The sequence below is a fragment of the Podarcis filfolensis genome (genome assembly GCF_964270895.1).
Source record: "Podarcis filfolensis genome assembly, chromosome: 15".
NCBI lineage: Eukaryota > Metazoa > Chordata > Lepidosauria > Squamata > Lacertidae > Podarcis > Podarcis filfolensis.
In genome coordinates this window covers 15,955,487-15,970,601 of record NC_139618.1, presented here as the reverse complement: position 1 = coordinate 15,970,601, position 15,115 = coordinate 15,955,487, and the positions used below count along the sequence as shown (strand labels likewise).

The 15,115-nt window shown below is 47.1% G+C and overlaps 1 protein-coding gene across 1 annotated transcript; it reads left to right on the top strand.

Moving 5' to 3' along the window:
• Window positions 1-1,213: 1,213 nt before the first annotated feature.
• Window positions 1,214-14,012, top strand: LOC310749919 (eotaxin-like). The gene is given in 7 exon segments (XM_083587234.1): window positions 1,214-1,382; window positions 2,103-2,155; window positions 11,385-11,441; window positions 11,906-11,988; window positions 11,992-12,000; window positions 12,004-12,026; window positions 12,875-14,012. Coding segments are annotated over 6 exon segments (327 nt in total). The 5' UTR covers window positions 1,214-1,382; window position 2,103; the 3' UTR covers window positions 12,978-14,012.
• Window positions 14,013-15,115: the final 1,103 nt, after the last annotated feature.

Genomic DNA, 15,115 nt, shown 5'->3' with positions numbered 1-15,115 from the left:
CTGGTAGCCTGCTCACGCACCCTGTCTCACAAAAATGAATATTAAACTGAAGTTGCAGGTGATGTGCAATAAGAAATGAGTCCTGAGAAGCCATCGGCCTCTCCAGGTCAGCAACCTGGTCAGCAAAGGAACAAACCCAATTCCCAAGAGCCAGGATTTCCTTGTACCAAGCAGACATCTAAAACACTGTGCTGCCTCTCTCAGCTTCACCAGGAGTCAGCTTCCCTGAGGGCCAGGAGCTCCTTGTACCAAGGACACGCCCCCCCCCAGCTGCAGTCCAGCAGCCAGAGAGTCATATGTGGCACTTTCTGCAGGAGCTATGAAGCCTAAAGAGAGAACGTTGGAGGAACATCCAAGGCTTGCTTACTGTTCTGTGACATTTTGATTGATCTTGGTGAAGTGTGGGTTTGGAGGTTCATTTTATGGAACATCAAAAGCTTCCCTTGCATTCCTCACTACACTGTTTTTTGAGGATTGTATAACTACCCACTCCTTTCATTAAAAAAAGGTAAAGGACCCCTGACAGTTAAGTCCCGTCGCGAACGACTCTGGTGTTGCGGTGCTCATCTCGCTTTACTGGCTGAGGGAGCTGACGTTTGTCGGCAGACAGTTTTTCCAAGTCATGTGGCCAGCATGACTAAGCCGCTTCTGGTGAAACCAGAGCAACGCATGGAAACACCATTTACCTTCCCGCCAGAGCGGTACCTATTTATCTACTTGCACTTTGACGTGCTTTTGAACTGCTAGGTTGGCAGGAGCTGGGGCCGAGCAACAGGAGCTCACCCTGTCACGGGGATTCGAACCACTGACCTTCCAATCGGCAAGCCCAAGGCTCAGTGGTTTAGACCAGTGTTCCCCAACCTTGGGCCTCCAGCTGTTTTTGGACTACAATTCCCATCTTCATCCTTGACCACTGGTCTTGCTAGCGAGGGATGATGGGAGTTGTAGTCCAAAAACAGCTGGAGGCCCAAGGTTGGGGAACACTGGTTTAGACCACAGCGCCACCCACATCATTTCAGTACCTTTCCCCAAAAGAACATGTTTGACCAGTAGTTATTGCAATCTTCAGGGTTTCACTGCTTCCTTCAAGGCAACAGGGACCAGCCTTCTTCTCACTCACCTCCTGGATCCAATCCCCTTTTGCAAGCCCAGTAGCCAAGGAAGACAAATATCAAACATCAAAGAGGGTTGGGAAGAGATGTGGGCTGAGGTGTGTGCATGTCCTTCTCCTCCCTCCCCATCTACAAAAAGAAGGTTCAGCTGTGGAGGCAGACGGGAGATCTGTGCAGCACTGAGAGCAACTGACTCGAAGGAGAAAGGTAGGAGGAATCTCTAGCATAGCAGATCCACAAATTCACCTTGGAAGAAAAGGAGACTACAAGGTAAGATGGAAAGTGAAGGGAACCCCATGAATACAGGACAGAACTGTGGACGGTCTGGAACTAAAGAGAGGCAAACACACCCAAACCTTTCTATGTGGGGTTACCTTGTGACGAGAAGAGCCTTGAACTTCCTCTGGGAGAAATAGAGGACTCTTTGTGACCTCCCAGTGAATGAGAAGAGCTTCACAATCTCTGAGGGTAGTTGAGCCCAAAGATCTTACACTGAAGGGGAGCCAGAAGGACTGAAAAAAATAATGTGCTGCCCCAAAATCCCTCCTCTCTCTCCCCGCTCCCAGCACAGATAGCAATAGCATGTTAGCATTGGGGAAGCATTGCAGAAAAAACTAATCAAGCAGGATAAATCCTGCTTGGGCTGGGCTATTCTTGTGTCAAGAACAGACCAAGGAAGGCACCAGCAAGAAACCCCCAGCCCGAAGGGGTCCTCAGCTTCTCCAGATCAGCCACTTTTGACTCAGGGGAGCAAACACATTTCCTGAGAGCCAGGAGCTCATTGCAACAAGGACATCCCCAGGTTTCAGGGGACCCTGCCTGCTTCTCGGTGGCCTCAACCTGTGGGGTGTCCTCTTTGTCCTCTGAGGACTCTGTATCTGGTACCATTTTGGGGCTGGGAAGAGAGCTGAAGAAGCTTTAGTAGGTTAGCATCATGGAAGCTAAGAGTCCCAGGAATGGTCCTTAAATCTGTTCTTCCTCTCCAGGCAGCATGAAGACCTCTGGGGCTGCCCTCATCTTCCTCCTTCTTGTGGCTATTCCATGTGAGTCCAATCCTTTCCTCTCCCCTGGTAGTTGTCTTACCAGAGTTGGGACCCCCAGTGAAGGGTGTCATGCCACTCCCTGGGCCCTGATGGACTTAGGGGTGCTCTGAAATGAGGAGCCCCAAGATGGTCCTTTCCTGTCTGACTCAGACCCACCCCTGCTCCATTCCCATGGGTCCTGCCCCTGGGTTCCACTGGAGGATTGGCACTGAAAACTTTTAAGGCGAGATGGGAGACCACTTTCAGATGCGAGGGGCTTCCCTTGTTGGCCACCTTCCTGGGGCCGCATGCCCAGTGGCACCAAATGTAAAGGTAAAGGTAAAGGGACCCCTGACCATTAGGTCCAGTCGTGACCGACTCTGGGGTTGCGGTGCTCATCTCGCTTTATTGGCCGAGGGAGCCGGCATACAGCTTCTGGGTCATGTGGCCAGCATGACTAAGCCGCTTCTGGCGAACCAGAGCAGCGCACGGAAACACCGTTTACCTTCCCGCTGGAGCAGTACCTATTTATCTACTTGCACTTTTGACGTGCTTTCGAACTGCTAGGTTGGCAGGAGCAGGGACCGAGCAATGGGAGCTCACCCCATCGCGGGGATTTGAACCACCAGCAATGTAGCCGCCCGCAAAAGTGGGGCAGAGCAACTGATATAACCTATGAATTCCAAGCAGGGGGAAAAGGGAGAGGTGTTGTGGTTTTAGCCCAGCCCTCAATTCTCTCTCCCATTCCACAGCAAGGGTGCTTTCCAGCCAGGCACAACCACTCAAAGCAGGGGCAGAGGAGGACTAAGGAGAGGCAAGGCCCATGGAGGGCGCTCTGCATTCCGACCCACAACTTGAGGCTCCCCTCCCCTGCTTTTCAGCATAGGATCATAGAATTGGATGGGACATCAGGTGCCATCTTCTCCAACCCCCTTCAGTGCAGCAATAGCAGCTCAAGAATCCCTGACAGGTGGCCTGAGTTCAAAAGCCTCCAGCAAAGCAGACTCCTACACCTTCTAAGGAAGTCTGCTCCACTGCAGTGGCAGACACTGGAGTCTCAGATTTCAGCAGCACCCTGTGCAATGCCAAAATTCTGCACCCCCTTGCCTCTCATGCTCCATTGTAAATCATAATTGTGGCATTCTCAGCAGTGCCCCCAAGGCTCCATGCCCACTGAGACCATGCTCCCCTACATCCACCTCTGTCCACTGTCAGTGAGGAAGCACTGCAAAACCAGTGGGAGTCTATAAACTGTAAAATGTATTATTATTATTTTTTAAGGGCCAGGGGAAGTCTGGGGGGAGGGAGATAAAGAGGCTTGGCGGGGGGAGTGGAGTCAGCATTTCAACCAAAGGCTTGAGGCTCCCCTTTCCAGCTTGTTCAGCTTAAAGTCCTCCCTGCAGAGGCAAGGGGGAGGGAGTGTCCAGTGATGCTTCAAGATGACCAATGCAACTCACCTCCCCGAGCAAGAGCTATTAAGTATCCAACAAAAGCAGTCAATAAATAACAGTGCCTGCCTTCTCCTGCTTTCAACAGCTGTGGTATCCAAAAAATCCTGCTGCGCCACATATGCCAAGAAACCATTCCCAAAGGACCAGATAAAGGACTATTGGTACCTCACCTATCCATGCAAGAGTGATGCTGTAGTGTAAGTTTCTGGTGCAGGGTCAAAGCTGAGAGAACACTTGGTTAAGGATGCTTCAACACTGTGGGTGAAGAGAGCTGATGGGACGCTTAAGGCTTTGGAGGCCAGTTCTGAGGTTGGGGGAAGGGATGCAGAAGAGAGACATAAAATCAGAAAGATAGGGAGAAATTGTCACCTTGGAACAGGAAGTGACTCCACTTTGAAAAACATTCAGGAGTTTTAGTAAAGGTAAGAGGTAACATGATGGAAGTTCAAAAAATGGTGAAAGTGGAAAGAAAAATGCTTTCCTTCCTCTTTCATAACACTATAAATTGTGCACATTCCCTGAAATTGAATGTTGGAAGACTCGGGACAGATCAAAGAAAGGACTTCTTAGCATAGCAGAAAGTCAAAATATGGAACTCATTCCCCCAGGTGGCAGTGAAGGCCACCAGCTTGGATGGCTTTCAAAGTGGATTAGACAAATTCATGGAGCAATGGCTGGTAGCCATGATGGCTATGGGCTGCCCCTACAGTCGGAGGCAGCAATGCCTCTGAATACCAGTTGCTGGAAATCACAGGAGGGGAGAGGGGGCTGCTGCTCACATTCTCCTTGCTGGTTTCTCACAGGGATCTGGTTGGCCACTGTGAGAGCAGGAAGCTGGACTAGAAGGGGCATTGGCCTGATCCAGCAAATCTCTTCTGATGTTCTTGTGTTCCCATGGGATCTGCTACGATGCCCAGCTAGGGGTGGATGAAACTCTCCATTTCACATTTGCCTGGTTTTACAGTTATGTTCAGTTTGCCCAATTTAAATGAAGGTCTTCTAATCTACATGCACTTCTGCAAGCTGCTTCTCCACAACAGGAAGTATTTTTGCACCTGATTTTTCCCAATATGAACATATCTGCATGCTCCAATTTGCTGAAAAACTGAATGGCAAAATTCAGAGAAACATGAAATTTTGGAGGCAAGCCACATCTTGTATTGGATATGGAAGTATGAATTTGATAGGTAGACATTAAGTTGGGAACAAAATTAATTTCTCTCCCTCCCCCCCTCCCCCCACCACCGCCCTTTACACACACACCCACTTACAATGGCAGGACGTTTGAAAAATGAAAGCTTGGAGTCTTGGCACCAAATGCAATGACACCATCCTAAATCCGGTCCTCTCTGTAGCACATTGTAAATGCCTGCTTTTCCCCCTGACAGATTCAGATTCAAGAATGGTAAGATCGGCTGTGCTAATCCAGACGATGAATGGGTGCATGATCTTGTGGCACATGTGGATAAGTTGTATGAAAGTCCTTCTCCTGGCAACTACAGACTCCTCAGAAGGAAAAGGAACCCCTGAACCTCAACAACTTCTTTGCTGTTTTGGTGAACTTCCTTTCTGCCTATCTCTCTCCACCTTCAAAAAAAATTATGACTCCTTAATGGCTGAACAGAGTCTTCATCCCATGGTCTCTGTGGCTATCAAGGGAGTGATTTGAGAGCAGCCAGCAATGATCTCTGAACTTGTCAAATGCCCTTTTCTTAGTTAAGTGTACTTGCCTGGCACAATTGACGTTGTTTCAGAGTTTCTGTTCACGCAAACAATTGTCTATTTACAAGCAGTTTCGAAAGACCATCATGTAGTGCAGGACAAATCTAGTTCCATACCCTTTGGTGCATGGGACTTGCACACAAACTACCAGGTCTACCCAAAAACATTTTCACTTCTACACTGATGAAAAAGAGCTTGTGAACATATAACTGCTTCATATTGTATACCTGCTTTGACTACCTGCCCTTCCTCTGCTCTGAGTATACTTGCAGATCAGTTCTCCTGTTGGCTTCCAAAAATAAAGATGCAAACTGCTTTGTGTCTCTCTGAGTCTTTTTCCTCTCTGGTAATCCCACAAGGAGGCGGGTTGGACTGGGAAAGGGTGGGAGGGGAGAGGCAGGTCAATCCCAGACCAGGAGGGTAATGTTGCAGTTATTAATATTGCACAGTTTGAAGCAACTGGATGCATAAAAAAACTGACTCATTTTGAAAGAAAAATTGTCCAGACCCATAAATATGATTCAAAGCTTTACTAACCAGAACCTCTTCAAAACAGATACAAAAAGAAATCAATAATACATCCAAGTAGTTCCATAAGACATATGGTTGTCCAAGCATAGGCTCAGCATCATCTTAGAAATACAACTCCGAACAGGCCTAGAATCAAAAGCCTCTCTCCGTACAGTATCCATTAGCCTGGAGCTTTATTCTCTTCCAGAGAGACTCATTTCCACATATTTCTCCCACTGTGTCTTGGAACAAAAAAACCCCACTAAACACAGCTCCCTTCAAAATGGCAATTTGCAATTCAATACCTTAATCATGTGATCTAAGGTTAATCACTCACTTGTAAGAGCAGGGAACATCAACAGTTAAGCTAGAAGCTTAGAGACGTTGACAGAAGAACCCCCCAAGCTGTTTACAATGAAGAATCTAAAAGATCTGCTTATTTGTTTTAGAAATCACAAAGATTTAAAAAACATTCACATGCATGTTTCAGATATTTTAAAACCCTGCAATTTAAAAATAATTTTACATGCTAAAATTGCATGTTAAAATGACGTGTCTTGCATGATGAAAGAAAACAATGTAGTGAACCCCCTTGTATCCCTGATCTCTGATGGTGATAGAGGACCTTAAGATCTGAGTAGGCTGATTTGGGAGCAGGGTGTCCTACAGGTCCCGGGCTCCCAAGCCATGAAGGCCTTTGAATGGACAACACCATAAGAACATAAGAAGAGCCTGCTGGATCAGGACAATGACCCATCTAGTCCAGCCTCCTGGTCTCACAGTAGACAACTGGATGCCTGTAGGAAACCAGCCAGGATCAAGGATTTAGACAAAAGGTTGTTGGAAGAACGTTCTGTCCTGGCTGATTAGCACTGTCAAAACTAAAAATAACAAATCTTGTGTCTGGAGTGGCCCCCAGCTTCTCCAGGTCAGCCAACTTGATCCCAAGGGAACAAAGTCATTTTCTGAGGGCCAGTACACCCCCAAAGCTATGGTCCAGCAGGCAGAGAGTTGGACGTGTCACTTTCTGCAAGATCCACATAGTGGGCAGTCTTCAGAGGGCGTGTAGGAGCAGAATTCTAAACCTTACTCATTATTTTGTGACACGTGGATTAGATACCTTCCAACTGTCCTGATTTTCCAGGGAAAGTCCCAGAATTATGAAAACCATACCAGCTTCTGATTTAATCCTGGAACATCCCTGTTTCCACTCCCTTGGGCAGCTCGAAACAGCTGCTGGAAAGTGGGCAAGTCGGAGGAGAGGCCACTGCCACTGAGGCCCAGCCCCACATGACCCATGAGCTCTGTGGGGCAGGCAGAGGGCAGGGCTGCCCTGGGTGGGAAGAAAGAGGGAGCGGAGCAGAGTGGAGCGCAATACGTCTTGCCCCTTTCTAAAATTTATTTATGGCTGTGTGTTTTTCTTTTTTGTAAATCTACCATGAAATGAAATGAAATAGGGATTTTTTTCAGGACAGCGGAGGGTGTGTGTGCTGTGTCACCTTGGTGTGGTGTTGGTGGCACTTGCCCTTCTTCGGATAGGAAATGTTCTGCAGGGAAGGACCAAAAAATGGTGGGTCAAGGAGGGTCAGCAAGAAATGGCGGGGAGCAAGAAATGTCCCTATTTTCATCGACTGTTGAAGGATATGTGATTGGCCTTGCTCCCTTGCTCCCTGACTAACCTGTCCAAAATGAGTGTGGTTGCTTGAGCTTCAGTACCCAAGGAGGTACTTCTTAAGGCCACATCACCGCTTCCTACCCCACTGCCACCGCCCAGTTGACCCCAGTGGATTTCTCTCTAAAACATAATCACATACTGTAAGAGGTGCCTGCTGGATCACGCCAGCAGCTCATCTTGTCCAGCCTCCTCTTCTCACAGTGGCCAACCAATTGCCCATTATGGGAAACCAGGAAGCAGGATTCAAGCACATTAGCACTCCCCCCACACACACGACTTGCAGCATCTGTTTTTCAGAAGCATTGCTTTCTCCAACTAGGGAGGCTAAGTATAGTTTTTAGTGTGTGATGCTGTATTGTACTTTTACTATTTTTTGTTGTGAGCTGCCAGAGTGGCTGGGGCAACCCAGTCCTATGGGCGGCATATAAATAATGACCATTATCATTGCTGGTAGCCATCGATAGCCCTCTCCTCCTTCGTGAATTTCTCTAATCCTCTTTTAAAGCCATTTAAGTTGGTGGCCATCACTGCTTCCTGTGGAAGCACGTTCCATAATTTAACTATGCGCTGTGTGAAGTAGTCATTTTAGCTGTCCTGAATCTTCCAACATTCATTGGATGTTCATGAGTTCTGGTGTCAGGAGAGAGGGAGGAAAACTTTTATCGATCCACTTTCCCCATGATGTGTGTGATTTTATAAACTTCTATCAGGTTGTCCTTTTCTGAAACTTTCCAACTCCTTTCTGAGGTGAGGCGACCAGAACAATATAGTACACTCTTTGTCTCTCTGAAAGAGCTGGCTTGTGTCTTGTGCCAACCAGACAAAGCATGGATGTTCTTCTTTAGCCTTTTAGCTAAAGCTTCACCTTGAACCAGAACTGCCAGTATATCTCCCTCCTGCTTCGAGGACTGACCTGCCCCCTGCCTCGCACCCTAAAGTCCAAAAGGGGGAAAGAGATAAAGGCAGAGACTGAAATAAAGCCCATCACATATTTATATTTGGAAGAAGCCAGCAGGAATGCTGGCTTGTGTTTATAGAAAAGATGTCTTTATAGAAAAGAAAGAGCAGGTAGTCTATGTCAGGAGCTCAGCCTACACTCGAGTAGGACCCTGGCAGAGACACATGCCCGACTGGCATGTTCCCTCCTTCCTGGTCGATTGTTCGGGAGCTTCAAAAGCTTTCTTCTGCCCAAACATCACAGCGACTGATGCCAACAGACACCAGCACACTTAGGGAACCGCAGAGTCTTCCCAGCTTGCGTAACAGACCTCAGCAACTCAGCATTTTGGCTAATCTACTTTATTTACATATAAAACACAGAGAGAGCCCTGCAACATGGCTCCCTCTCTCTCTAGCATCAGACAGCAAAGAGAAAGAACAATGGACAATAGTCCCACTTCACGGAGTACAGTAACACAAACATCCTGTCTCCGTCACTTCCCACTCTGTGGAGTCAAAACATACACCGTCATGTGATAGACAAAAATCCCATGACTGCAAACATGGAGCAGGAATTCTAACAGTCTAAGCAGGATTACAGGATGCTCAGTTGACATTTCCACTAGCTCTTCTTGAAGGCAGAGAGCAGAGATTTTTAAAACCTGGTGCTTCATTTAACTCTGAGACTCTAAGGCCATCAGGGCAGCAAAGTGAGAGCAGCCAGCCTGGCTTCTATGAAAGACTCTCCTGGAAAGTGGCCTCTGAAGTTGGCAAGTGTGCCTTTCCTACCTTGCTACAATATATAATGTTTTGGGGTTTCTGTTCATGCAAAGCACCATCTACTTACCAGCAGCTTTTACAAACCACCTTGCATACCCCTCAAGAGTCCTGATTTAATCGGGACATCCCAAATGGACAGAAGCTGCCCTGGTTTCTGATCCCAGTCTGGGATGCCCTGATTTTCCAGATGCAGCACAGGCTCCATCTTCCCAGAGGTTGCTCTAGGCTGCATGGCGTCTCCTAGCATGGCATGGGCTGCAGTGACTTTCTGCTGCAGGCTGCTTTCGGCTGCTACAGGCCGTGCTGCATCTGGAGATGCACCGTCTTGTGAGCAGGAGCCCAAAAACAGCAATGGAAATATAGGGGAGGGGTGAGCGATGGAGTTGGGGTGGTGGTTTGGGAGTGCCCTGGCGCCCCAAATTTTTGTCACAAAATGTCAGAGGGTATGACCTTGTTGATTTCCAATATGTGGCTGCAGGATGGATCCAGTTCCATACTTCTTTGGTGTGTTAATTTACACATCAGAGGGTCCTCAGTTCTTCTGCTGGCTTCGAAAAATAAATAGGCAATGAGCTTCATCTCTGCTGAATCCTTCTCTTCCCTGGCAATCCCAAAGTGAAGCGGGATGGGCCAGAAAAGGGAGGCAGCGGGGCCCTAGAATTGCTTGAACACATTTAACAAAGAAATGAGAAAGACAGGAAAAGTAAATCAAGGAAGTTAACCTCAGCAGTTCACACTGAGAGTAGAAAAACCATCAGTACATGAATTTAAGCATTAAAAAACAATTTAAGCCATTCATCTCCACTTGAAATAGACAAAATTTCAAGGGGAGGGTGTTTCAAGATCCCTGCCTCTCCCTCAAAAGGCAAATGCTTTCTGCTTTCTATGAAGATCAATTTATTCCCTCCAGCTGAAGTCCTCAAAGCAGACAATCTATAAACAGACACCAGGAGGTGCTGTAGTTAAAGACATGGCCATTGAGCATTCACCTGCAACACAGAAAAAGCAATATATGATCTAGTCTAATGGACCGATCAGCCCATTTCTTGTACACAAACAGGCTGAGATTGCTTTGTAACAGGCAAGCTTCATTGACCTCAAGGGAACAAACTCATTGCTTAAGGGTCTGGGGCTCCTTGTACCAGGAACACACCCACAGCTTCAGTCCAATGGCCAGAGAATTGGACATGTCCCTTTCTGCAGAATCCACAAAGTCTGAAGAGGGAGCGTAGGAGGAAAATCCCAAGGCCTGCTTACTGTTCTGTGACATTTTGATTGGTTTTGATAATGGTACCTATATGAGAAAGGTGTGGCTGGGGAAGGAGACAGAGGCTCAACACAACTGACTTTGATGGTGAAAGGTGGGACAAATCTGTAGCACACCAGACCCCTAAAACTGAACTTGGAGAAGGAGGTGATTACCCATACCAGGTAAGAGGGAAAGCGAGGGGACCTCCAGATATACAGGACAGAACTGTGAAAGATTTATAGCTAAAAAGTAGTAGACAAGCCCAATCCTTTATATGTTTGATGGTGGAACAGACTTCCTTAGAAAGCAGTGGGCTCTCCTTCACTGGAGGTCCTTAAACAGAGGTTGGGTGGCCATCCAGTGGCGTAGCGTGGGGGGTGCAGGGGGGGCCGGCCGCACCGGGTGCAACATCTGGGGGTTAGGGTTAGGGGGCGCAAATCCACGGGTTAGGGGGCGCAAATTACTTGCCTTGCCCCGGGTGCTGACAACCCACGCTACGCCACTGTGGCCATCTTTCTGGGATCCTGTGGTTCTTGCATTGCAAGGGGCTGAATCTTGGGATCCCTCCCAACTCTACAATTCTATTATTGTATGTTGTTGCTCCTTGGCCTGGACCTGAACCTTTTGGTGCCAGAATTCTCAAGGACTGCGGTGGGGGGACTCTCTTCTTCCACTGATAGCTCTGGGGGTCTTCATCAACCCAGAGGGTCCCCCTCAAGGGCATCCTCAGCATTGATTTCACAGGAATGTTCCTGATCCTGGACCTGTGGGTGTCCTGTTTGTCCTTTGGGGACTCTGTGTCTGGAACCAGACTGGGGTTGGAAGTGGTATGCAAAGGGACCCCAGGAGGAGCTTTAGGTGTTGAGCATCACAGAAGTCCAGGTTGCTCCTGTAAAGGTCCTGAAATCTCCTCTTCCTCTCCAGGCAGCATGAAGATCTCTGGAGCTGCCGTCACTTTCCTCCTTCTCCTGGCTACTGCACGTGAGTTGATTCCTCCCCTCTCCCTTGATAATTGTTCTAGGAGATTTGGGACTCACACCAGAGTTGATCGTGTTCGTTCCATGGGCTTGATGGTCCTGGGGGATGGAGGTCAGATGGAGCAGGAATCAGATCAGATTATATCAGACAGGCGCCTTCACTGTACTCTTTTGGGCGCCTGCAAAAATAATTTTTGTTTAGACAAGCCCGGCCAAAACTTGATACGAGTTTTAAATCCGTTTGTAATGTGTTGTTGTTTTAACTTTTTAAAATAATTAAATTGTTATTCATTTTTAAAATTGATCGTTTTATTGCTTTATCCCTTTTTGTAAAGAGTTTTGAGGGCTTGTTTGTTTTCTTTTTACAACCAATTAGTGCATAAATCTTATGAAATAGATCTGCCAGTGTAATCACTGCTCAGGACCTAATATGTCTGGTAACTCAGCCATGATGTTTGCTCTTCTCAGCCCTTACAGGTCGGCGGACTCCTGCTCCCGGCTGCTGCCTAAGCAACTCTAAAGTTCCAATCCCAAAGAGGGAAGTCGAGGATTAAGCCCTCAGCTGACCTTACTGCCTGCGTTCTGTGGAGTGAGTTTTTGGGATCGGACAAAAGGCAGGAGGGCTGTTGGCCAATTGGCAGGGAAGGGGTTGAAGAAACATGGTGAACAAAGGGTTAGGCATTTGGGGGCCATTTGTTTGTTTGTTTGGAAGGGGAAGGCAGCAGAGAAGCCAGAATAGAGAATGAGATAATTAGGGGGTCGGAGGGAAGAGCAGGAATTAGCTCAGTGGTAAGAGCATCTGCTTGGCATACAGAAGGTCCAGCTTCAATCCCCAACAGCCTCTACAGTAGGGCTAGGAAAGACCCCTGCGTGAAAATGCTGGAGAGTTCCTGCCAGTCAGGTAGACATTACTGAGCTAGATGGAGCAATGGTCTGACTCATCAAAAGGCAGCTTCATTGGCTGAAACTGGCTTTGTTGTTACAGTTTCATTCAGTTTTCCAGCATTACTGGTTTTGTTGTTACGGTTTCATTCAGTTATATATGCATTAAGTTCAACACCTGCAGACGTTATGGTGCCCTTTTGCTCCGATTTATATGCATTTTTTGCAAGCAAATCCCTCAGCACAGCGTGTGTGTTTGGAACATCGTTTTCACTAACACAGATATTTTGTGTCCATTCTTTAATGGGAGAAATATATGGAAAAATTCAGAGCAATTTTTGAAAGCAAGCTGTGTTCCAGCAGGCATACTGGTTTGGGAAGTGGGAATTGTGTAGGTGGGCATTCAGGTGTGAGCAGAACAAATTTCTGCCCCATCTCGGTGCCTTGCATTGTGGTAGGTGGACTACCCAATTAAAGTGGGGTCCTTGGGCTAATGGAGAATTAAAAGGGTATACTCAGTGGCCGACTGTGGGTGCTTGCTACTTTCTCTGACAGGTTTCATCTCAAGCATGGTAAATTCAGGTGTGCTGACCTGGATCAGCCGTGGGTCCATGAACTCATGGAATACATAGACAGCCTTGAAGATACCTGCAGCTGAAACTGGCACCAATTGCAGAGCCCTTCCTAGGAGAAGCTACCCTGAACCTCAGCAACACCATGGCTGCTTTGCTGGAATTTCTCCCTCTCTCTCTTTCTCCCTCTCTCCCCCCTTCCCCAAAGTTTTGGCCCCTTCACACTGAACAGAGTCTTAGGCCCTGTCGGCACTATGCATTTAAATCAGGATCATACCACTTTAAACCATACCCTCCAACGTTCCTCAGATGAAAATAAGGACATTTCTCGCTCTGAAGTTGACATGTGTCCCTTTCTTACCTTGGTACAATAGACACCATAACACACAACTGTCCCGTCTTTCCAGAATTCCAGAAACTGCCCCAGCTTCTGATTCCATCCTGGGATGTCCCAGGATTTCAGCCAAGGGGAACCAAAAGACACATGTGCTTTGGTTCTGTACCTTTGCTTGCTGGTCAGTTGCTGCCCACCACAGGCAAATGAGGAGGACCACAGCTTCCTGAAAACAGTGCTGCTTCTGGAAGTAAGGCACTGTGGCCCTCCTTGTGCATGTGGAGGGAGGCAAGCAGCCCCCACCAGCACAAGGGTGAGCAGCGATGAATGGTGGCAGACATTGGCAGGAGCACACACACATGAGCTGGTAAGCTGGCAGCCAAGTGAGTGGTGGCAGGAGGGTGCGAGAGGCAGCAGGATGGTGGGTGGGGTGTCCCTATTTCTTCTTGGGAACTGTTGGAGCTTATGTATACACTGTTTGGGGGTTTCTGTTCGTGCAAACAGCCATCTACTACCCTACCAGAAACTTTGAAAAACCACCTTGTTGATTTCCAGACTGTGGCTCCGAAACGGATCCAGTTCCCTATCTCATTGTACGTGTTAATTTACATCTTTAAGTACCTTTTTTTTTATTGCAAATGCTTTGCCCTCTGCATTGAACAAAGTGAACTTGAGAAAACCCAAGTCCAGCCTCCTATATCGCTGCTTAGACCACCTTCCCCTTCTCTGTTCTGAGCATGTCAGCAAATCAGTTCTCCTACTGACTTGTTCCTAAAATAAATATGTGATGGGCTTCATTTCTGTCTTTTGCTGTGTCCTTCTCTTTGCTGAAAATCCCAAAATGACGTGGGTTGGATCAGAAAGGGGAGGGAGGGGTTTAGAGTTAATTAAACACATTTGATGATGGAATGGGTTTTATATTTGATTTTATTCTGTGAACCGCTCTGAGACCTCCAGGTATAGAGTGGTATATAAATTCAATCAATCAATAAAAATAAACCCAATAATTCCCTCCATTCAAAACCCCCAAAGCAGACAATCAATAAGCAATCACTAAGAGGTGTGATATTTGGCCGTTCAGCACTTTCCAGTAAACGATATTTGAGCTGCAATATAGAAAAAGCAAAATTTGATCTAGATCCCACACTCAATCAATTTATTGCATACCAACAGGCTCTTCATCTTCAGAATCAGATGACCTCATCACAGGTCAGCCACTCTGAACTCAAGGAAACAAACACATTTCCCTGAGGGCCAGGAGCTCCTTGTACCAGGAACAAACCCATAGCTTCGGTCCAGGGGCCAGAGAGTTGGACATATCCCTTTCTGCAGAATCCATGAAGCCTGAAGAAGGGGCATAGAAGGAAAATCCCAAGTCTTGCTTACTGTTCTGTGACATTTTGATTGGTCTTGATAAAGCTATTGCCTTACTGTGGGCTATTGGATTCTTCTTATCAAGAACAACAAGAGGTCCCTTTCATTCCCACAACACCACTTTTTTAGGGACTGCCACCCACTCCCTTGAGTACCTTGCCCCCAAAATGTGTGGTTGGTTGAGTTATTGTATTTAATGGGACAGGCTAGGTTTTGGTTTTGGGCTGGGTTGTGGAGGGGAACCATGAGCTGTACAGCAAAAGGGATTTCAATGCAGAAGTTTGTGGTATGGCTTGCTGTCAAGCAAGATGTCTGCATCATCTGTCTTCTTCCAACCAGGGAAGGTAAAATGTTCTGTACATATTCTAAAAGCAATTTCCCCTTGCATAGTTTGTTTGGCACATTTGAACTCCAGATTCCACTCCTCTCTAAGTTCCTGAATATCCACCTTCCAAAAATATACAAAGCATCTATGAATGGTTATGGGTTCAGCTTTCTGTGAAGATCAATTTATTC